Source organism: Berghia stephanieae, chromosome 4 (genome assembly GCF_034508935.2).
Source record: "Berghia stephanieae isolate SIO BIC M18660-M18661 chromosome 4, UCSD_Bste_1.3, whole genome shotgun sequence".
Taxonomy (NCBI): Eukaryota; Metazoa; Mollusca; class Gastropoda; order Nudibranchia; family Aeolidiidae; genus Berghia; species Berghia stephanieae.
The window spans coordinates 3,983,462-4,007,895 of NC_088363.1; the positions used below are offsets into that span (position 1 = coordinate 3,983,462).

General features: G+C 37.4%; 1 protein-coding gene across 1 annotated transcript in view; it reads right to left on the reverse strand.

The window, feature by feature from the left end:
* LOC144971668 (uncharacterized) overlaps positions 1 to 24,434 on the reverse strand; it is a 36,779-nt gene that overhangs the window by 2,643 nt on the left and 9,702 nt on the right. Inside the window, exons 3-4 of the mRNA XM_078912742.1 lie at positions 17,526 to 17,614; positions 13,514 to 13,636 (exon numbers count right to left, since the gene is read on the reverse strand). Coding sequence (XP_078768868.1) covers positions 13,514 to 13,636; positions 17,526 to 17,614 — 212 coding nt within the window. The remainder of the gene's footprint in view (positions 1 to 13,513; positions 13,637 to 17,525; positions 17,615 to 24,434) is intronic.

The following is a 24,434-nucleotide window of genomic DNA, read 5'->3' on the forward strand; positions in this document are numbered from 1 at the left end:
TTATAGAATAGTTAATAACAAGACATAAGTGAAGGGTGCATTTTAAAAATATTCTCAGAACAAAATTGTGGTAATATTAAATAGAGGAATTATAAATGAAAATAACTGAAATGATGGTGGCTTTAGAGAAAATTTATCACAGCGTATACCTGGAGCCAACGCAGCAACATGTTAATAAAGGGATTGTAAATATATTAATAAAAGCAAGCTACCCTGCTTGATCAAATAGAAAAAAAACATGACCTATTCAAAAGCCTGTTGGTCAAAGAAAAGTGTATGCATGTCTATCTCAGAGAGCATGCTACTCATTTCGGAGTCATGAATACCGGAATAATTACTTAAAACCCAGAAGATAAAATAAGAAGCTTGACGAGCAGGATACTGAGAAAAGGGGGAAACCGAAGTGGGGCGGAAAGTGTAAACACACACCCACGCGCGCACACACACACACACATACACACACACACACACATGTCAATTTTGGAAATGTAATTCACACACTCAACTGCAAAAAAAACAGAAATTTCCAGAAAAAAAAACAAGTACATGACACATAAAACAATGTGGAAGGCACACGAGAGCAAGGACATTGGTTGATGTTATCAGACAAAGAAAATTGAATTGTAACAACAGAGACAGCAGAAAGTAGAGAGGACGATGATGGCTTGAATGCTGAAGTTAATTATTGCAGAATGAATAGAGACTGCGTGCCGCCTGTGACCACTGTGGGTCTCTCATCGGAAATGGACGTGAATAGGAACGTGCATAAGGTAACAGGATTCATCAGAATGGAGAAAATTGACGTTCTATCAGAAACTCGCTAAAAAGAAGTCGTGATGAAAAGAAAAGTATGAATGACAAGCAAATCGTGATACTGAAGAATGCTACAACAAACATCGACAAAAAGATGATTTTAGTCGACGATGGTAATATTACTCTATAAAACAACTTCCTGTACTTTGAATAATTGAGAGGCTGACAGGAGACCTGATACTCCTTGATTTCGAGAAAGCTTTTGATAAAGCACCACGTACGACGCGTCTCCTCCACAAGATCCAGAACGGTAGAATAATTGATCAGACACTGAAACTGAAATAAATAATAAGACAACAAGAGATGAAGTGAATAGAAAAGTGCCAGAAGACAAAAGAGAATAACAATCTTTCGCGGCGGTGATAATATTTGGAACTGCGACCTTATTGGTACGCCAACTCCGCATGGCCGGTGAGAGCTTGACTCTACCGTATAAGCTATCCACGAATCCAAAAAAATTCGTATCAAACTCAGGTCATTCATTACTAGAGCTCTCTCTCACCGACTACTGGAGCCCGCGGGTCCAACATACAACCATCGCAAAGATACCTGGCCAGCAGTTAAGCTTAATAGCCAATATTCTCAACACAAACATATAACATAGAAACAATTGAGACATAGAGTATGCTCCGGTATATGGGGTGAATTTCTAATTCAGAAAAGTGAGTGGAGCAGGCACTTAAGTTGGTAACAAGATATGAAGTGAATAGAAAAGTGCCAGAAGACAGTAGAGAATAACCATTTTTTGCGGCGGTGATGGGCTTTGAAACTGCGACCTTATTGGTACGACAACTCCGCCTGGCTGGTGAGAGCGTGACTCTACCGTATGAGCTATCCACGAAACCAAAAAAATTCGTATCAAACTCAGGTCATTCATTACTAGAGCTCTCTCTCTCCGACTACTGAAGACCGCGGGTCCAACACACAACCATCGCGAAGTTACCTGGCCAGCAGTTAAGCTTAATAGCCAATATTCTCAACACAAACATATAACATAGAAACAATTGAGACGTAGAGTGTGTTAGACCCGCGGTCTCCAGTAGTCGGTGAGAGAGAGCTCTTTAATGAATGACCTGAGTTTGATACGAATTATTTTTTTTGGAATCGTGGATAGCTCATACGGTAGAGTCACGCTCTCACCGGCCAGGCGGAGTTGTCGTACCAATAAGGTCGCAGGTTCAAAACCCATCACCGCCGCGAAAAAATGTTATTCTCTATTTTCTTCTGGCACTTTTCTATTCACTTCATCTCCTGTTGTTGTCACAGTAAAGGTTGTTCACAATTATCTTATTAAATTTTATTTTATTAAGAACTGAATTCATCTCACTCCAGTTATATTTCGGTAGGCTTAGATAAACTTTACCTTCTAATATTAGATCGTCTTTCCTTTTATAGCCTTCCCTCGAATTAATTTCTAATTAGTGAATACTTTTCGTTCTACATTCTGTCACGTAGCCACTTATTATAAAAGCTGATAGGTCAAACATTCTACAATCACTTCTCTCTACAATCTATGCCGGACGGCCAGTCGCTCCATTCCTTATATATACTGGAAGATTTTTATCTTTTGGGACTTTGTGGATATTATATCTCCACCATCAAGACGCCGGAGCTTTTACCTTTGATTGTATAATCTTCAAGGATCAAACCTGAGCCCGCTGTCAAAGAACTATACAATAACCCCTTACCAATTGCCTGGAAGTGGAATTTTACGAGCCCGAGCCTGTTATCAGAGGAATATATCATCCAGGCCTGTCAACTGCCTGGAAACGTAAACTTACGAACCTGACATTAATATTATCATAAGTTAAGTAATATATTCACATCTCTATTTGTAACTGCCACAATCACTATTTATCTCTTTTAATTAAATTTCATCATTATCTTTATTTCATTGTAAACAAATCGTTAAATGTTTTTCATTTATAGTAACTAGTAAATTGGGGCCTCATTCTACATATATCTTTATGCATAGTCGAGTAGCTCTTTACTCACTTGAGACCATGACATTTTGGAGGGGACACATATAAAGAATTGAATTTATTTAGTTACATATATCTATTTCATCTAACTTTAAAGTTTAAATTGTAAAACTCTTAATTGCCCCACATGATCATATTTTAATTGAACTCCCTATTTACAGCATTGATTTTTTTTTCTTTTTCATTTCTTCATTCAAATGGAATAGCAATTTATCCATTCATTCTTTCATTTAAATTGAATAGCATTTTACTCATTCATTCCTTCATTTAATCATTTATAAATTATTCATTCATTCATTGTTCATTCATTCATTCATTCATTCATCCATTCTATTCTTTCATTCATTCATTCATCCATTTATTCGTTTATTCACTCATTTATCCAATCATTCATACATTTATTTCTCCATCATTCATACATTTATACATTCATTCATTCATCTATTTACTCAGTTTTTCATTCATTCATTCATTCCTTATCCACTTTGTTATTATATCACTCATTTCATTTTGTTGTTTGCCTCATTCATGAATTGTTTTCAATATGTTTACATTCCAAAACGATTCATTCACCTATCATCCAATCACTCAGTGTTGTGAACACATTTTGTAACTATTGTAAATCTTACGATATTTTATTGTTTTGTATTTCAGACATCACTGTTAAACACTCTTCAATGCCTAATTACAATTGTTGAACAACCATTGAACAAGAGAGAGGTCCCAGCCACGAACTGAGTTGGTAAATATATCCTTCATTATTCTCTTTTACATGAGTTGGGCATCACATAGTAACCATAGACATCGTGATTTGTTTTGCATAGTAATTTGTTTTAAATACATTTTTGACATATTACTGTTACCGAAAACCACTTATATATTATGTTCTGAAAAGTGAGTCTTTAAAAAAAATACTAATAATAAAAAGAGTCTACTAGCTGTAATGTTATATTTAGCGATAGAAAACTTGGGATTATTTTGGCATCCTATTATTGTTATCACACTCTAGTATATTAGCGTCATTGCGAATAATTGTACACAAACTAGCGACGAGTCATACACATTGGTGATAAATTTTTCGTAGTAACATAGTTTAGAGTACACGCGATTGACACATTGTTATTGACACAAGTCATAATAACTCCACGTTGTATTGACACATTGCTTTATAAGATATAACGATAAAAGGCATAAAATTCAACATACATAATAAGTTGAAATAAGAGAGAGAGAGATTTCTAAAAAAAGAACAGTTCATTCCAGTAAGTGTAAATAAATAAAACAGTCAGTAACAGTATCCTGTCAATATAATATATATAAAATATCGTAACTAATTTATTGCAAAATGGAAGCATATAAAAGATACTTAAGTCTCGCAAAGGACTTAGAAATACCCCAGGAAAGAATATTTTCATGGTGTGAAGAGAAAATAAAAGAAGAAAAAGAAGAAAGAATTCGTAGAGAAGAAAATGAAGAAAGAATTCGTAGAGAAGAAAAAGAACACGAAGAAAGAATTCGTAGAGAAGAAAAAGAACACGAAGAAAGAATACGTAGAGAAGAACAAGAAGAAAGAGTCCAAGAAAGGGAACTAAAAAGACAGATAGCTTTAGCAGAAGAAGAAACCAAAAGGACCCAAATGATGCTGGAAATTGAAAAAACAAAAACCGGTCATGAAAGAAAACATAATAATAGTGATGAATTTTTCGTGAAACTTCCACGCATGCCAACCTACGATGAACGCTCAGACTGTCTAGAATCCTTCTTACACCGATTCGAAGTTCAGGCTAAAGGTTATCGTTGGCCAGAAAGCAAATGATTAACTGCTTATCAGGAGAACCGCTAAAAGTTTTCTATACCTTAACAACTGAAGATGCAGATGACTATGGTAAAATTAAAGACGCTCTACTAAAAAGATTTAGATTAACGGAAGATGGTTACCAGGAAAGGTTTCACACTGCAAAACCGGAAAGTGGAGAAGACTTTTATACATTTGTGAACCGAATTACTCAATTTCTAAATCGATGGCTTGAGTTGGCAAACGTAAAACAAGACGACTTTGCAGGCCTTTACTATCTAACGCTGAAGAATCGAATCTATCAAGCTTGCAACCCAGATTTAATCGCATTCTTTAAAGAGAGAAAGCCAGAAAACTTGGACAAATTAAAAATCTACGCAGAGAACTTAAACAGCGCACATCCATTGACAACCCTTAGCAGAACATTGAAGGAACCATACTACGCTGCCGCTGCTCAGAGTCCATGTACACCTAAAGTTCAGTACTCAAATAGAACGAGCCGATCAATCACTCGGAACACGCAAGTGAAACAAGATGATCATAGTAACAAACCATGGAACAAACAGTTCAATAGAGACCATAGCCGACCCTATCAAAACAAAACAAGAAATAGCACTGACAATAATACTGAGTATAAGAAAACCAACAAACCTATAATTAAATGTCAATATTGTGGATTGAAAGGCCACACAGCAGACAAATGTTACAAAATCGTGGGATATCCAAAAGAAACTGCAAATGCATCACTCCAAACAAGTGTAAGTAATCAGACACGAGTAATGTCAGGAGAAAATATAAATGTGTATTGCGTGAAAGGTATGCCACTTTTAACACAAACTCACAAGTCAGGATCGCTATTTTTTTGTGAAGGCAAAGCTAATGGAACTGATTGCAAAATATTGAGAGACACAGGATGCAGTACAGTAGGAATAAAGCATCTTTGATCAATGACGAAGACAAAACTGGAAAAACGGTACAATGCATCACATTCAGTGGCACAGTCGAAACCTTTGAAACAGCTAATGTGTATATAGAAACCCCATACTATACAGGAATAGTGGAATGCTGTATACTTCCCAATCCCGTCGCTGATGTTATTGTTGGCAATATAAAAGGTCTTAAAGACAACCCAACAGATGTAAAAGAATGGTCATTAACTCAAGAAACAGCTTGTCTAGCAGAAACAAGAAAGATGACTAAGACAACAGAGAAGCCAATGACTATTTCTCTTGAACCACAACAATTTGACAGGATCACGTTCATTGAAGAACAGAAAAAGGACCCGACTTTAACATCATACTTCAATATCGCAAACAAAGGGACGAAATCAAAAGTTGAATACATTATTGAAAAAGATATTCTGTTCATGTTACATAGGAAAAGAAACAAAATAGCTAAACAACTGGTCACGCCGAGTATTTACAGAAACAAGATCCTTGGAATAGCGCATGATTCAATAACTTCTGGACATCTTGGGAGCTCTTCCACATTGAAGAGAATATCCGAGAATTTCACATGGCCTGGAATTACTAAAGACGTCCGAGAATATGTGAAATCGTGTGACACATGCCAAAGAAGAGTCGCAAAAGGTAGAATACCGAGATTGCCATTAGAAACAACCCCAGTTATTGAAAAAGTTTTTCAAAAAGTTGCAATTGACATTATAGGCCCTTTAACAAAATCAGATAGAAACCATACGCACATACTAAAACTGGTCGATTACGCAACCAGGTGGCCAGAAGCGATAGCACTGAAATCAACTACATCGGATCACATAGCTGAAGCATTGATGACAATTTTTACTAGAATAGGCATACCAAATGAGATACTGTCGGACAATGGACACCAATTTACATCACACATGATGCATGAAACCATGAAACTCATGGGAATCCAACACTCATTCACAACTCCCTACCACCATCAAACAAATGGTCTTTGTGAAAGATTCAATGGCACTCTGAAGAATATGTGAAGAAAAGTGTCAGCAGAAAAACCAGATGATTGGGACAGATACTTACCAGCAATCCTATTTGCATATATAGAAATACCCCAAGAATCCACAGGCTACTCCCCATTTGAGTTGATGTATGGACGATCACCTCGCGGCCCGATCAACGTAGTAGCCGATATTTGTAAAGGGAATGAGGAGGACAGTAATGAAATTATGTTTGCTTACGAATATGTAAGAAACCTGAAAGACAGAATTGAGGACACGTGTAAGCTAGCACAGGAATCCGTCACTAAAAAAGCAGAGAAATACAAGGAATACTCTGATCGCAAAAGCAAATCAAGAAAATTTGAGATTGGTGACAAAGTACTAATACTCTTACCCGATGACTCGAGTAAACTCTTAGTTACATGGAAAGGACCATTTAAAATAACAGCAGTAAAATCTAATGTTAATTACGAGATTAAAATTAACAATACAACAAAGACATTCCATGCAAATATGCTAAAAAATATTTTGATAGAGACACAGTGTCGCAACCTATGTTTACTAATATCGAAGCTTCAAATGCAGGATTAATCATACCAATGGTTATGGGACACAGTCACCCGAGACAGAAAAACAAACAAAAATCGCACAATTGCAACCACCTGAGACAAAAAAAGACGTACGCAAAGTACTTGGGCTCCTAATTTTTTACAGGAAATACATTTACAACTTCGCGCACATCGCGACACCACTAACAAATCTGACAAAGAAAAGGGTCACCGAACAAAATTGTTTGGACAGAAGCGTGTCAGAATAGCCTTAATCAATTACTCTGTTCAGAACCAATTCTTAAATTACCCGACATGTCAAAAGAATTTGTTGTAAGAACTGACGCGTCTGATAAGGGCATCGCAGGCGTACTATTACAGGAGCATGAGGGAACTCTAATGCCTTGCTTATATGCAAGCAGAAAGTTATTGGACAGAGAATCACGGTACTCTGTAATAGAGCGTGAAGGACTGGCCATCGTCTTTGCTTTAAAGACATTCAGCAGATATCTACTGCTAAAAGAGTTTGTGGTCGAAACGGGCCATAAACCACTCACGTACATAAGAAATAACAAAATGAATAACAGTAGAGTACTAAGATGGAGTTTGTTTTTGCAAAATTACACTTTCAGTATCTCTCACATACCAGGCTGTGAAAATATTCACGCCGACCTACTTTCTCGATTAGTGTAAACACGTGAGAAGGGTATAACTTAATCCTCCTGCATACTGTTAGTTACCTAGCAAATTATGCCAAATCAGAACGCACAATTTCGATAATTTTATTTGTAAACATGATGTCCCAACTTAATGTAACATTGAGTATTGTTTGGATATATATACCATACCCATTCATGATTTGGGAAATCTTCACTTTATCTATTATTGTTATGAATTTTCACTCATTAATGATTAATAATAGAAATGTCAATATTTCATTTACATTTTCATTCATTTCATTTAGTAAATTACCTTCATATCATCGACTTAAATCATGCTTCATTGCCATCACTATTGTTTATCACAATGATTTGTAATCACATTGCCATCATGTTGTTCATCACAATGATTTCTAATCACAATCTTTCATTGTTATTGTCACCCATTCATATACCTACGTTAGTATAAACATTTCCATGTCTTGATAATAAATAATTTAATTGTAGCACAAATCATAACAATGGATTAATGCTAGAGTATCATGATAGTAAATTTACTTCTGTTTCTAAAATCTATCTTTCCCATAATGGTTAAAGAGTATATTTTAAACGTGGGTGGGGGGTGTCACAGTAAAGGTTGTTCACAATTATCTTATTAAATTTTATTTTATTAAGAACTGAATTCATCTCACTCCAGTTATATTTCGGTAGGCTAAGATAAACTTTACCTTCTAATATTAGATCGTCTTTCCTGTTATAGCCTTCCCTCGAATTAATTTCTAATTAGTGAATACTTTTCGTTCTACATTCTGTCACGTAGCCACTTATTATAAAAGCTGATAGGTCAAACATTCTACAATCACTTCTCTCTACAATCTATGCCGGACGGCCAGTCGCTCCATTCCTTATATATACTGGAAGATTTTTATCTTTTGGGACTTTGTGGATATTATATCTCCATCATCAAGACGCCAGAGCTTTTACCTTTGATTGTATAATCTTCAAGGATCAAACCTGAGCCCGCTGTCAAAGAACTATATAATAACCCCTTACCAATTGCCTGGAAGTGGAATTTTACGAGCCCGAGCCTGTTATCAGAGGAATATATCATCTAAGCCTGTCAACTGCCTGGAAACGTAAACTTACGAACCTGACATATTATCATAAGTTACGTAATATATTCACATCTCTATTTGTAACTGCCACAATCACTATTTATCTCTTTTAATTAAATTTCATCATTATCTTTATTTCATTGTAAACAAATCGTTAAATGTTTTTCATTTATAGTAACTATTAAATTCTGGGGCCTCATTCTACATATATCTTTATGCATAGTCGAGTAGCTCTTTACTTACTTGAGACCATGACAGTTGTTACCAACATAAGTGCCTGCTCCACTCACTTTTCTGAATTAAAAATTCACCCCATATACCGGAGCATTCTCTATGTCTCAATGGTTTCTATGTTATATGTTTGTGTTGAAAATATTGGCCATTAAGCTTAACTGCTGGCCAGGTATCTTCGCGATGGTCGTGTTTTGGACCCGCTGTCTCCAGTAGTCGGTGAGAGAGAGAGAGAGCTCTAGTAATGAATGACCTGAGTTTGATACGAATTTTTTTTTTATTCGTGAATAATTCATACGGTAGAGTGACACTCTCACCGGCCAGGTCGAGTTGTCGTACCAATAAGGTCGCAGGTTCAAACCCCGTCACCGCCGTGAAATATAGATATTCTCTATTGTCTTCTGGCACTTTTCTATTCACTTCATCTCTTGAAATAAATAGAATAATTTTATGCAACAGAACCCAAAAGTAGTTGTCAGAGTTCAAGTCTCTGACGTAGGCCAGGTAACCCCGAAATCTCCTAAGGATTGGTTCTATGTCCTTTGCTTTTTCTTGTTTTCATTAACGATCTCCCTTATGCCTTGACACAGAAGTTTGTCTACTTACTGATGACACTGCACTCTACAAGCACATCTACTCAATTGAAGATAGGGTCGAAGTAAGTATGATCTTTGCAAAACTGGAAATATGGGATACATCCAGGCTTATGTTTATGTGTTAGACCCGCGGTCTCCAGTAGTCGGTGAGAGAGAGAGCTCTAGTAATGAATGACCTGAGTTTGATACGAATTTTTTTTATTTGTGGATAGCTCATACGGTAGAGTCACGCTCTCACCGGCCAGGTGGAGTTGTCGTACCAATAAGGTCGCAGGTTTAAACCCCATCACCGCCGCGAAAAATTGTTATTCTCTTTTGTCTTCTGGCACTTTTCTATTCACTTCATCTTTTGTTCTTACCAAAATAAGTGCCTGCTCCACTCACTTTTCTGAATTAAAAATTCACCCCATATACCGGAACATACTCTATGTCTCAATTGTTTCTATGTTATATGTTTGTGGTGAGAATATTGGCTATTAAGCTTAACTGCAGGCCAGGTAACTTTGCGATGGTTGTGTGTTGGACCCGCGGTCTCCAGTAGTCGGTGAGATAGAGCTCAAGTAATGAATGACCTGAGTTTGATACTTTTTTTTGGATTCGTGGATAGCTCATACGGTAGAGTCACGCTCTCACCGGCAAGGCGTAGTTGTCGTACCAATAAGGTCGCAGGTTCAAACCCCATCACCGCCGCGAAAAATTTTATTCTCTATTGTCTTCTGGCACTTTCTATTCACTTCATCTCTTGTTGTTACCAACATAAGTGTGCTCCACTCACTATTCTGAATTAAAAATTCACCCCTGGGAGGCAGCACAGAAATCAACGGCACACAAAGAATCACTAACAAATTTGGTCACGCTGAAAATACCAATGTATACAAACCAGCAAATCTTATTTGGACCTCTTACCCTAAAGACCAAGTAAATCACCAAACAATAATCGTAGTAGACTTCAATAGCCACCATTCAGATTGGGGTTACAACAAAAGTGACATTCCAAAGAATGAGATCTCACAATGGGCAAAGGAACTCTGCGATCAGTCCGTTGGTGCAAAGACTATAACCCACACCTGGTGTTTGTAATAAAGTATCCAAAGGGAAATTCGCTGAAGTCAACTAAAGAAATCCTTTGAGGTCTTTCTCACATTCAACATCGTTGTTAGAACCGGAATCCAAATTACTATCATAATCACCTTGCCCAAACCAAGGTGGAATTTCAGTAAAGCAAACTGGAAAGCTTTCGATGATGAAATTGACAAAACCTGCCAAAGGACCCCCCCCCCCCCTTAAAAGCTGAGAATTTAGGAAGATTTAAGAAACTTGCTGTAACCTCTGCAAAGAAGATCATACCCAGAGGTTTTAGAAAACAATACATCCCATGCTGGAATGAGCGAAGCTAAGAATTATTGAAATATATGAGAAGACTCATGATGAATAGGTAGCAGAAGACTTAGTAAAAACATTACATGAAAGCCGAAAAGAGAGATGGGTAGATATCTTTGAAGTCTTTGACCTCAGTCACTCCAGCCGCCATGCATGTCAAGCCATCAAAAAGCTAAATCGTGAAGCTCGTCAAACAAAACCAGCCCGCCAAATTACAGCTGACGAAATTGGCAAATAATTTAAACAAAAGAGGACAACACATCCCAAACCATCAATTTGAAAAAGAAATAAAAGAGTTTCAAATGACCCTGAAAACGTTGGCTAATCATAGCTTGAATTACAATTAAGATTAATGAAATGAAAGGAGCAATAAAGACACTAAAATGGCTAAGCTGCTGCTATTGATGGAATATACCCCGACATGATCAATAGCTTTGGACCAGAAACAATAAATTGGCTGACAAATACTATGACAGACATCATGGACAAGGGCACAGACCCATAAATTTAAGAATATGCCAAAGTAATCGCCATATTAAAACCAGGCAGAGCAATGCCTGGACCATCCAGCTACACACCAATTTCTCTACTTTATGTTTGTACAAGCTCCTGGAAAGATTTGTACTAGAGTTAATCAACCAATGTGTTATTCCTTGCCTACCACCAGAACCACAAAGAAGCACAAGTGAACAGGTCCTTGCTCTGACCTCATACATTGAATCTGGCTTTGAGAACAAAAAGAAGACCGATGCAGCCCTAATATGGTATCTGCCGCTTACGACATAGCAGACTGTTGTTAAAGTTTTCAATATTGATTTCTCGTAGAAAGACGTTTAAACTGTTACTTACCATGACTGGCACAACACAATTTCATGTCATAATGAGAAAAAACAAAAGCAAAGCATAAAAAGGATTAAAAACGGGGAGCACCAGCTTTCTTTAATATTTATGTGTCTGACTTGCCAAACTGCCAACCACACAAACTTGGATACGCTGACGTCTGGGCCTTAGCCTATCAATCGAAAAACAGGAAAACATTGAAGAAGTTCTAAGCAAAGACACCATCCGCCTGAAACAATACTTTGATAAGTGGTACCTAAAAATGAACACCGCCAAATAAGTATCCACAAACTCCTACTTGAATAATCGAGAAGCAACACAGGAATTGAAGATCAAAGTCGGCAACTCAATACTTTAACCAGACCCCAATCCTAAATACCTCGGCATCACATTGGACAGACAACTAAATTATCGCAAACACATCGTGGGAACTGCAAATAAAATCGCAAAAAGAAACTGCCTGGTGAGAAAACTCACAAGTACCACCTGGGGATCCTCACTGCAGGTACTGAGAAATCTGCTTTGGCACTGTACTACAGTGTGGGAGAATACTCCGCCCCTGTTTGGATGAGGAGTCCACATCAAAATCGCATTGACATCCGATTAAGAGAATTAATGAGAATAATAACCGGACGTCTCAAGTCAACTCCAACTCAGTGGCTCCCAAAATTGAGCGGCATTGCACTGCCAAGTATTAGACGACAAGACGCCAATCAAAGAATGCATGCAAAAATTATTGAATCCACAGATAACACTCCTATAAAAGCAATCATAAAGGGAGCACCTTCAACATCAAGGCTCAAATCGAGAAGACTTTTCCACCGAACAAAAATGGTAGACTTCAACGTGTAAGAGAACTGGAGAGAAATGCGGAACAGGGAAACACCAACTGGAGGAAACGTAAAAGACCCCAACAAAAGAATGCATGTATTCCACAATCGCCTCTTATGGCAGAACTGTAACAAATATGTGCAGATGGAATCTTGGGAACAGTTACGGGCTGCTCCAGAGACCAGCAATCATGTTATCGTCCCCTACTGTCCAGTAACGAGACTTGGAGGTGGCTATGAAACAGTTCTTAGGGTGGAGGAAGACTTCCGAAGCTGAGCTGGCGAAATAAATTTGGAGGTGTAGCTATACATTACCACTACTACCAGCACACGGTAACCACGCCATATCCTCCATCCCTAACGTGTTATGTTATTGTGTCATCATCTGGGCCTCATGTAAAACTAAAAGTGGTTCAAGATTCCGGTTTCATGGTTCCAGGATAGCTCGAGAAATTATACATAATAACTTGATGTAATAGAGTAAATTTTATTTCTAAAAATAATGGCGAGTAGTAAAATAAAAGTTACAATGAATTCACTTTATTTGAAGAAGATTTTCTAGCTCAATATCTTTTAAAGATTATCTTTTTGACCGTAATATGTTGGCTTTTACTTAAATGTATATTGAAGGTTAGAATTTGTAGATTTTTTTTAAAACTTGAAAATGTTTTACAACATTAGGTGTGCTTGAAAATTGATCATTGAACTAATCAAATGTTTTGATTCTGAACTTATTTTAAAATAACTTCTAAAATTAACAAAATATAAGATTGCTTTGCACATACCGTTAAAATTCGCAGCGTTTCATACATGAGTAAGTTGACGTGGATCTCATCATTTTCTCTAAAATCGGTATTTCGAAATTTTACTAAAAGTTTATGAAACTTTTGACGACGGCCCAAACGTACCTGATAAGAAAGAGATAAAACATAATTATATCAAAGTTCTTACAATGAGTAGAACCAATTACTCTTAGCCAATTTTTTTTCTGGCTTGGGGGAGGTGGATATAGGATTAAGTAATTCAATAACAATAATTATAAGAGTTTCTTAATTTGGAGAAGGTAATGTTAATGATTCGACTGTTTGGATGGTTTTGTTTCTAATTTACTTCGGTCTGAATCTTCAATTTATTTAATCAAAGTTGAAGTTATTTCAAAGCACTCGAAAAGGGAAAGCTTCAAAGAGTTTGCTCAAGATCAGAGATCACACTTGTGGTGGATTGTAAATGCAAGGCGTTTCCATTTGCCGGAAAACGTAAAAACAAAAATTAATAGAACAGCTTTAAAAAGAAACAAGATACCAAGCACGAGACGTTTTGGCTCAAAACTCTTCTTCAGCCAAGATCAACAAAAAAAAATTAAAACATAATTATATTACTTAAAAACCCATCTATTAAAATGGCCCGCATTTTGCCAAAAGCTCTCAATTTTTATTTTCGACAGCTTTTGGCAAGATGAGGGTCATTTTAATCAATTGCTGGTTGAAGGACGAGTTTTCAGTCCAAAATTTTTAATAATTGTTTTCTCTGGGAACGACAGAACAAGACACCTAATATAGAAGAAAATTCGTGACATCAAGACCTCAACTGTTTTGGTTCGTAAATCCTTGGAAGTGGGTATGTAACCATTCCTTCGAAATAATGATAACGAATAAGTTACGTAAAGGTGGCATAACCATGTAGTAGAAGGATCATAAAAGAGGGAGGAAGGATGATCTTAATTGACAACCAGCATATATTTAGACAAAGATGCCATCACTCTGAAACCAGAAAATTAATTACACAAGGTAAGAGTCCAGATCTACGGAAAGTGAATTTAAATTTCCAATGCAATACGAACCTTTCCTTTTTACATCCTACTTTTCTTACCCATTATTAAGTAATGTATGGAACACCACGCCTGTTTAAAGAATCAAATAGCCCTATTACACGGTCTTAAGCTCGTTATTACATGTGACTTATCATGTCCAAAGGGTATCATCTTGGAGGTAAACCGGGTGCCAAAATGTGATTTTAAAGTTAAAATAACCAGAACTCACTATCGGATTGTATGGTGCTGAGTTCTAGTCCTTGGGAAAAGATCGTTGCTCTAACTCTATAACAATACTCATGTGTAAAACGAGTGTCTAATCTGTTAACAGCGTTGTCTCTGAATTTAATATCGCCTACCGGGCGTCATGTCTCGTCCTACATGCTAAGTGTTGCTGTTGGCAGCAGCTTCTAATGGTGCTCAAACAACTATTTTGTGACGATCAACCCAATCAGCAAATTCCTTATCACACTCGTGCATCGTCGCAAACCCGCCAGGAAACTTCGTCACAACACACCGCACAACTAGATGCTCTGCGGTTTCCGGTTTTATCCCACATCGGGTACACGCTGGACAGGTGGAAAGTCCCCACTGATGAAGCGACTTTGCCGTTAGGCAGCTTCTCGACCGAAGCCGATTTCCTACCACCCAGTGTCTCCTCTTACTGGTGGAGAATCCTGTCAACATCTCACCTAGTTTCGAGGAGTGTATGTCCGGCCCCCTCGAGGGATTGAATTCGTCCAAACCGACTTCCATTTCGTATATGCATATCTGTTCATAGTTAGGGAAGCTGCGTACAAGGGTTGCCGGGACTTAATTCGGCTCAAAACGGACGCGCCGTCTATAATGCGTTTCAGAGGGGATATACCAATTCCCTCTCTCTTTGATCTTATTAAGCTAGTTTACCGTAATCACTATGTTCATCGACTTGCGAAGTTTAACATCTACCTTCTCAACGTTCCTGCTTCTACCCCACACTGGAACGCATTACTACGCGGCGGAATAGCATAGTGCCTAGACGGACGTCCTTAGAAACGCTTGTTTAGCGCCCCAGGTTGATCCCGCCAGCTTCCTCAGAAGATTGTTGCGTTTCTCTATCTTCCGGGCAACTCCTTCGAGATGCACCCGATAGGTAAGGCTGCGGTCTGGCAGTACCCCTAGGTATTATGAGAATAGCTGGTCCCCGACGAGGACGTTTAGTTTACGGGTGTACCAGCCACTGCATATTTTTCGAAGTGTACAACTTTAGGTACCACTTGTCAAAGTACGCTCTGGAGACGGGTCCACACTTTAGATTGAGTAACGAGTTCCCAGTCGTCCGCGTATCACCACAGCCTCAGGGAGGAAGTGTTCGCCATGTCGCTAATGTAGACATTAAACAACATTGTCGCACGAACCGAAACCTGAGGTACCCCATTCTTCAATTCCCTAAATGTACTCCTGGGTGGGGTTCCTGACCTCCCATGGTGGGCAGGGGGGTTACTTGCTCTGTCTTCTATATCCCTATGCATGTTTTCCAATTGCTTTCTGTCTTTGTCTTGGAATGAGATTACTTGGTTTTGTCCTGACCCTGATCGGAGACCTTGGCTGGGAGGAAAACAGTCGAATGTAGTTATAGTTTTGGGAGATGATATTATTTTTTCCCTTGTAAATCATCTCGCTGTTTTGTACTGTTATTTTTTTATTTTTAACATATGATTTGTAAACATTTGAGTGTATTCCTCTAGTGGGTTCCTGTGCGGGTGTCTGGATGAGACGTATTGGTGATTTCAAACTTAAGTACACTGATAGTGTGCTCTTGGAATCTACATATGTTCCCTAATTGAATCGTGTCCCCTTGTCTTACTTTTTCCTCAAGTCCTTGTAATTGTACATTTCAATGTTTTTACTATCCTATTTTCTTCCTTTTTACTGGCGCTGATATGACCTAAATGTGTTTCAAGCGCCGTAAAACCCTTTAAAACAAACAAAAACTAACGGTACTCGTAGCGTCTCCCAGCGCGACGTGGAATTGTCTTTCCCCTATAATTGAAGAGAACAACTTCAAGGTTTTTTTTCACTTTATGATTTCTTGCAAGTTTGGGCTCTCGATATTGAGGGATAATATATGCGTCAGGTCGCTAACCCTGGTATCGCATTTTCCAGCTAAAGATGTTTTGGGACGTTCGCTTATTTCTTGACCGTACCGACGACTCTGGTAGAACGCGGTAGTATTTGGCTAGGCGACCGACCGCTTCCCCATTGAATATACTGTCTAGTGTGCATTTCATGTACAAAGTAGTGTGGGCCGGGGACGGCGGAGGCCATTCGGCACCGTGTTGGAACTCCATTAGTCATATATCGGGCGTGCCGCTCAAGTGGCAAACTAGGCTCGACACCTGAGATGGTCTCGTGACGGTCGACCGGGATTTACACTTTTGCCCTCGATACGCCTCAGGCTCCCTCACAGCGTCAAGGTTGGGGATCCACGAGGGAGTGCAGGTGGCGAAGAACCCTTTGTAAAGCGCTTTAAAAAACTTAAGGGGATATTGTGCTGAAGAAATGTCCAAGTTTTGTTTGTTTATATTCTTTGCGGGGGGGGGGAGGTTAAACCCAAAACTAATTATGAAAATAAACCAATGATTAAAACCATAAACACTTTTTTTTTATTCCGTCTTGAAAACAGCTTACAGCAATTCATACTGTCCTGAATAGAGACCTATAACACCTCCAAAATAACCAAGAGCTAAAATCAAAAGAAGATGTTTTGACATCAGCATCCACAGATACATACCATGAACTGTGAAATGAATTGACACAGACTATTGGAGAGGCAGCCGACGTGTCCCGATTGGATGATTAGGAAGTGAAAGGTCTTACGTCCAGTAGTAAGTCAATAATTATATTTTTAAAAACTGTAAATTCAACTTTAGCGCTTCAAGACAATACCGTATTGAGACAATGAGTCGTATTTAGATTATCAAACAAGTCATAACATACCGACATACCGTTATTCTTGAAACCTGCTTAACGCCAGCGATAGAAATTGATGGTCCGCTGGTGTACGTCACTACAACATAGTTCTTTCCAAGAGTTTCTGCGATATTATGTTGTGATAGGCAAGTTACATGGCATAATATAATATATATATATATATATATATATATATATATATATATATATATATATATATAATATATATATATACATATATATATATGTATTATATATATATATATAATATATATATATATATATATATATATATATATATATATATATATATATATATATATATATATATATTGAATCGTGTTTGATACAAATATGGTACGAAAAGTGCTCGACATGTAGTAATGGAGCGAATTATTATTTAAAATATTTACCACAATGTTTGGGGCAGTCTACATCGATGTTTCAGGCTTAATTTGCCATCTTCAGGACTGAGTTGTTTTGTTGACTGTTGTTGTTTCTTGAAGTGGTTCCGGTTTGAAGTTAATTAAGAGGAATTTGCGCCGATGGGAACACTTTCCGTAGATCTCATTTTTCATGTTGAGTGTGGCTTCATGAGGTTGTTTGATTATGGTATATTTTTCTTCCAGGCATAAGCTACATTGTTTTGATGTTGGTGTGTATCCTGTTGCTTTAGATAAAATTTTCCATGAAATGTTGTGGTCTATTTTGTTGTCTTTTAATTTCCAAATATGTTCGCTGAGTTTTGTGGATGTTTTTTGTTAGTGTTTCTAATGTTGAGGTGTGGAGGTTGTATCTTGTTTTGAAATTATTTTCTGTTAGTCCTACATATTTTTCTTGCTTGTTTGTTTTAGTTTCTGTTACTGTGGCTTGGTAAATTAAACTTGATTCTAAGCATTGTTTGTTTAGCGGGCAATGTTCTTTATTTCTGCAGTTGCATTTTCTAGTGGGTGGGTTTTGCTCTTGTCGGTGGTTTATTAATATTTTTTTGTTGTGGCTTGAAATTATTTGTTCTATGTTGCGCATACACGAGTAACTTATTTTTATGGTATTCCTGTTGATAATTTTATGTAGCTTGTGGTTTTTTGGAAAGTGTGTATCAATTAGTTTCAGGAACTGCTGTCCTATGTTTGTGCTGACGTTTATGTCGAAAGGTGGGTTGAACCAAGTTATGTGTCGTTTTCTTGTTTTATGTTCTTCACTTGTGTGTTGGGGTTTACATGAGAGGGAGGCGTCTGTGTATACAAATGGTGTGTTGTATCCACTTTTTGTGAGTGCTTCTTTGTAGGGGGTGGCTGCGACGTTGATTATCTCTCTGTTTTCCGAAAGTTTGCTCACCCTCAGTGCAATGTTTTTTGGTATGTTTTCAATGACGGGACGGGGGTGGTTGCTGTTTTTATTAATGTAGCTAATGGTGTTGTTTGGTTTTCTGAACGGTTGGAATGAATTGGATTTTATGTCGAATGTGATGTCGAGGAAGTCAACTGTTTTTTTGTTTGCTTCTATCGTGATTTTTAAATTGTTGTTTTGGAATATTTTACAGATTTGTTTTTTTGATGTTTTTGTTCGCTCTTGGTCGTCTGATGGTTATAGCGAGTCCGTCATCTCTATAGAGGCCGATGTATGTGTGTGTATGTTGTAGTTGTGACAGGATGTAGAGTCCGACCAGTTCGCATGTTTCAGCACCGTCGAACGAACCCATTGTTACGTCGAAATCATTGTGTCGCTTTGTCCACGGTGTGTTGTCGTAGTATAGTGTGCTGTGCTTGGTGTGTTTTATGATGTGTTTTTCCTCTTCTGTGATGTTGGTGTATTTTGCTGCGAATTCCAATGCTTTGTTTAGTAAGTCTGGAGTGATGGAGGGGTAAAAATCGCAAATGTCGAAAGAGATGAAGGTGCAGTTTTCTTTGTTTTGGATATTTTTGAACCATTCAATGACTTCATCGGTGTTTTTCCACTGGTTGAATTTAGTTGCTTCTTTGACGTTTTTATTTATTTTTTCTAATATCTTTTTGCTGATTTTTCCAATTTCAGATTTGTATGGATTTATTAGTCTACATTTTGGATTATTTTTGAAGTCAGGCTTGTGATCTTTTAATGTGATGAACGCTTCTCTTCTTGGTGCTATATCGATTCGATCGCTAAGGTCAAGTCTGCTCGCTATATTCTTATCTTCTTTTGTGATCTCTTCGGTTCTATGTGTTCTGTCTTTCTTATAGTCTTTGTTGATTTGTTTGTGTGTCATTTTATCATATTCCTCAGGTGTCATTTTATAATAGTTGTAGGATTTGTCGGCTGGTATCAGAAGTTGTTTTTCTTTGTTTATTTTCTTCACATCGTTAGTCAGTTGGTTTTGGAAGTTGTTATTTTTGTTTTTGAACTGCACACTTTGAATGAGATCTAAAAGTCCGTCTTCTAATTTTTTAAATTCAGGTATTGGGGGGGGTGAATTTGTAGAGTTGAAGCCGTACGTTTTTTTGTGGGTGGTTTCTAAATGTGGGTTCAGAAAAAAGAATGTTCTCCATCGTAGATTCTTGACAAATGTTTCTGTTCTTGCTATTAGTGATTTAATGTAAGATTTTCTGTTGCAGGTAGGGATATTCTTTGTAGAATATGGGAAAGTAGTAGGTCTAAGTTGTGGCGTAGTATCCATTTTGTGTCTAAGAGTGCTCAACGGTGCGGAGCTGTGTATTGAATCGTGTTTGATACAAATATGGTACGAAAAGTGCTCGACATGTAGTAATGGAGCGAATTATTATTTAAAATATTTACCACAATGTTTGGGGCAGTCTACATCGATGTTTCAGGCTTAATTTGCCATCTTCAGGACTGAGTTGTTTTGTTGACTGTTGTTGTTTCTTGAAGTGGTTCCGGTTTGAAGTTAATTAAGAGGAATTTGCGCCGATGGGGACACTTTCCGTAGATCTCATTTTTCATGTTGAGTGTGGCTTCATGAGGTTGTTTGATTATGGTATATTTTTCTTCCAGGCATAAGCTACATTGTTTTGATGTTGGTGTGTATCCTGTTGCTTTAGATAAAATTTTCCATGAAATGTTGTGGTCTATTTTGTTGTCTTTTAATTTCCAAATATGTTCGCTGAGTTTTGTGGATGTTTTTTTGTTAGTGTTTCTAAATGTTGAGGTGTGGAGGTTGTATCTTGTTTTGAAATTATTTTCTGTTAGTCCTACATATTTTTCTTGCTTGTTTGTTTTAGTTTCTGTTACTGTGGCTTGGTAAATTAAACTTGATTCTAAGCATTGTTTGTTTAGCGGGCAATGTTCTTTATTTCTGCAGTTGCATTTTCTAGTGGGTGGGTTTTGCTCTTGTCGGTGGTTTATTAATATTTTTTTGTTGTGGCTTGAAATTATTTGTTCTATGTTGCGCATACACGAGTAACTTATTTTTATGGTATTCCTGTTGATAATTTTATGTAGCTTGTGGTTTTTTGGAAAGTGTGTATCAATTAGTTTCAGGAACTGCTGTCCTATGTTTGTGCTGACGTTTATGTCGAAAGGTGGGTTGAACCAAGTTATGTGTCGTTTTCTTGTTTTATGTTCTTCACTTGTGTGTTGGGGTTTACATGAGAGGGAGGCGTCTGTGTATACAAATGGTGTGTTGTATCCACTTTTTGTGAGTGCTTCTTTGTAGGGGGTGGCTGCGACGTTGAATATCTCTCTGTTTTCCGAAAGTTTGCTCACCCTCAGTGCAATGTTTTTTGGTATGTTTTCAATGACGGGACGGGGGTGGTTGCTGTTTTTATTAATGTAGCTAATGGTGTTGTTTGGTTTTCTGAACGGTTGGAATGAATTGGATTTTATGTCGAATGTGATGTCGAGGAAGTCAACTGTTTTTTTGTTTGCTTCTATCGTGATTTTTAAATTGTTGTTTTGGAATATTTTACAGATTTGTTTTTTGATGTTTTCGTTCGCTCTTGGTCGTCTGTTGGTTATAGCGAGTCCGTCATCTCTATAGAGGCCGATGTATGTGTGTGTATGTTGTAGTTGTGACAGGATGTAGAGTCCGACCAGTTTGCATGTTTCAGCACCGTCGAACGAACCCATTGTTACGTCGAAATCATTGTGTCGCTTTGTCCACGGTGTGTTGTCGTAGTATAGTGTGCTGTGCTTGGTGTGTTTTATGATGTGTTTTTCCTCTTCTGTGATGTTGGTGTATTTTGCTGCGAATTACAATGCTTTGTTTAGTAAGTCTGGAGTGATGGAGGGGTAAAAATCGCAAATGTCGAAAGAGATGAAGGTGCAGTTTTCTTTGTTTTGGATATTTTGAACCATTCAATGACTTCATCGGTGTTTTTCCACTGGTTGAATTTAGTTGCTTCTTTGACGTTTTTATTTATTTTTTCTAATATTTTTTTGCTGATTTTTCCAATTTCAGATTTGTATGGATTTATTAGTCTACATTTTGGATTATTTTTGAAGTCAGAACTACAACATACACACACATACATCGGCCTCTATAGAGATGACGGACTCGCTATAACCAACAGACGACCAAGAGCGAACGAAAACATCAAAAAACAAATCTGTAAAATATTCCAAAACAACAATTTAAAAATCACGATAGAAGCAAACAAAAAACAGTTGACTTCCTCGACATCACATTCGACATAAAATCCAATTCATTCCAACCGTTCAGAAAACCAAACAACACCATTAGCTACATTAATAAAAACAGCAACCACCCCCGTCCCGTCATTGAAAACATACCAAAAAACATTGCACTGAGGGTGAGCAAACTTTCGGAAAACAGAGAGATATTCAACGTCGCAGCCACCCCCTACAAAGAAGCACTCACAAAAAGTGGATACAACACACCATTTGTATACACAGACGCCTCCCTCTCATGTAAACCCCAACACACAAGTGAAGAACATAAAACAAGAAAACGACACATAACTTGGTTCAACCCACCTTTCGACATAAACGTCAGCACAAACATAGGACAGCAGTTCCTGAAACTAATTGATACACACTTTCCAAAAAACCACAAGCTACATAAAATTATCAACAGGAATACCATAAAAATAAGTTACTCGTGTATGCGCAACATAGAACAAATAATTTCAAGCCACAACAAAAAAATATTAATAAACCACCGACAAGAGCAAAACCCACCCACTAGAAAATGCAACTGCAGAAATAAAGAACATTGCCCGCTAAACAAACAATGCTTAGAATCAAGTTTAATTTACCAAGCCACAGTCACAGAAACTAAAACAAACAAGCAAGAAAAATATGTAGGACTAACAGAAAATAATTTCAAAACAAGATACAACCTCCACACCTCAACATTTAGAAACACTAACAAAAAAACATCCACAAAACTCAGCGAACATATTTGGAAATTAAAAGACAACAAAATAGACCACAACATTTCATGGAAAATTTTATCTAAAGCAACAGGATACACACCAACATCAAAACAATGTAGCTTATGCCTGGAAGAAAAATATACCATAATCAAACAACCTCATGAAGCCACACTCAACATGAAGAATGAGATCTACGGAAAGTGTCCCCATCGGCGCAAATTCCTCTTAATTAACTTCAAACCGGAACCACTTCAAGAAACAACAACAGTCAACAAAACAACTCAGTCCTGAAGATGGCAAATTAAGCCTGAAACATCGATGTAGACTGCCCCAAACATTGTGGTAAATATTTTAAATAATAATTCGCTCCATTACTACATGTCGAGCACTTTTCGTACCATATTTGTATCAAACACGATTCAATACACAGCTCCGCACCGTTGAGCACTCTTAGACACAAAATGGATACTACGCCACAACTTAGACCTACTACTTTCCCATATTCTACAAAGAATATCCCTACCTGCAACAGAAAATCTTACATTAAATCACTAATAGCAAGAACAGAAACATTTGTCAAGAATCTACGATGGAGAACATTCTTTTTTCTGAACCCACATTTAGAAACCACCCACAAAAAAACGTACGGCTTCAACTCTACAAATTCACCCCCCCCCCCCAATACCTGAATTAAAAAAATTAGAAGACGGACTTTTAGATCTCATTCAAAGTGTGCAGTTCAAAAACAAAAATAACAACTTCCAAAACCAACTGACTAACGATGTGAAGAAAATAAACAAAGAAAAACAACTTCTGATACCAGCCGACAAATCCAACAACTATTATAAAATGACACCTGAGGAATATGATAAAATGACACACAAACAAATCAACAAAGACTATAAGAAAGACAGAACACATAGAACCGAAGAGATCACAAAAGAAGATAAGAATATAGCGAGCAGACTTGACCTTAGCGATCGAATCGATATAGCACCAAGAAGAGAAGCGTTCATCACATTAAAAGATCACAAGCCTGACTTCAAAAATAATCCAAAATGTAGACTAATAAATCCATACAAATCTGAAATTGGAAAAATCAGCAAAAAGATATTAGAAAAAATAAATAAAAACGTCAAAGAAGCAACTAAATTCAACCAGTGGAAAAACACCGATGAAGTCATTGAATGGTTCAAAAATATCCAAAACAAAGAAAACTGCACCTTCATCTCTTTCGACATTTGCGATTTTTACCCCTCCATCACTCCAGACTTACTAAACAAAGCATTGGAATTCGCAGCAAAATACACCAACATCACAGAAGAGGAAAAACACATCATAAAACACACCAAGCACAGCACACTATACTACGACAACACACCGTGGACAAAGCGACACAATGATTTCGACGTAACAATGGGTTCGTTCGACGGTGCTGAAACATGCGAACTGGTCGGACTCTACATCCTGTCACAACTACAACATACACACACATACATCGGCCTCTATAGAGATGACGGACTCGCTATAACCAACAGACGACCAAGAGCGAACGAAAACATCAAAAAACAAATCTGTAAAATATTCCAAAACAACAATTTAAAAATCACGATA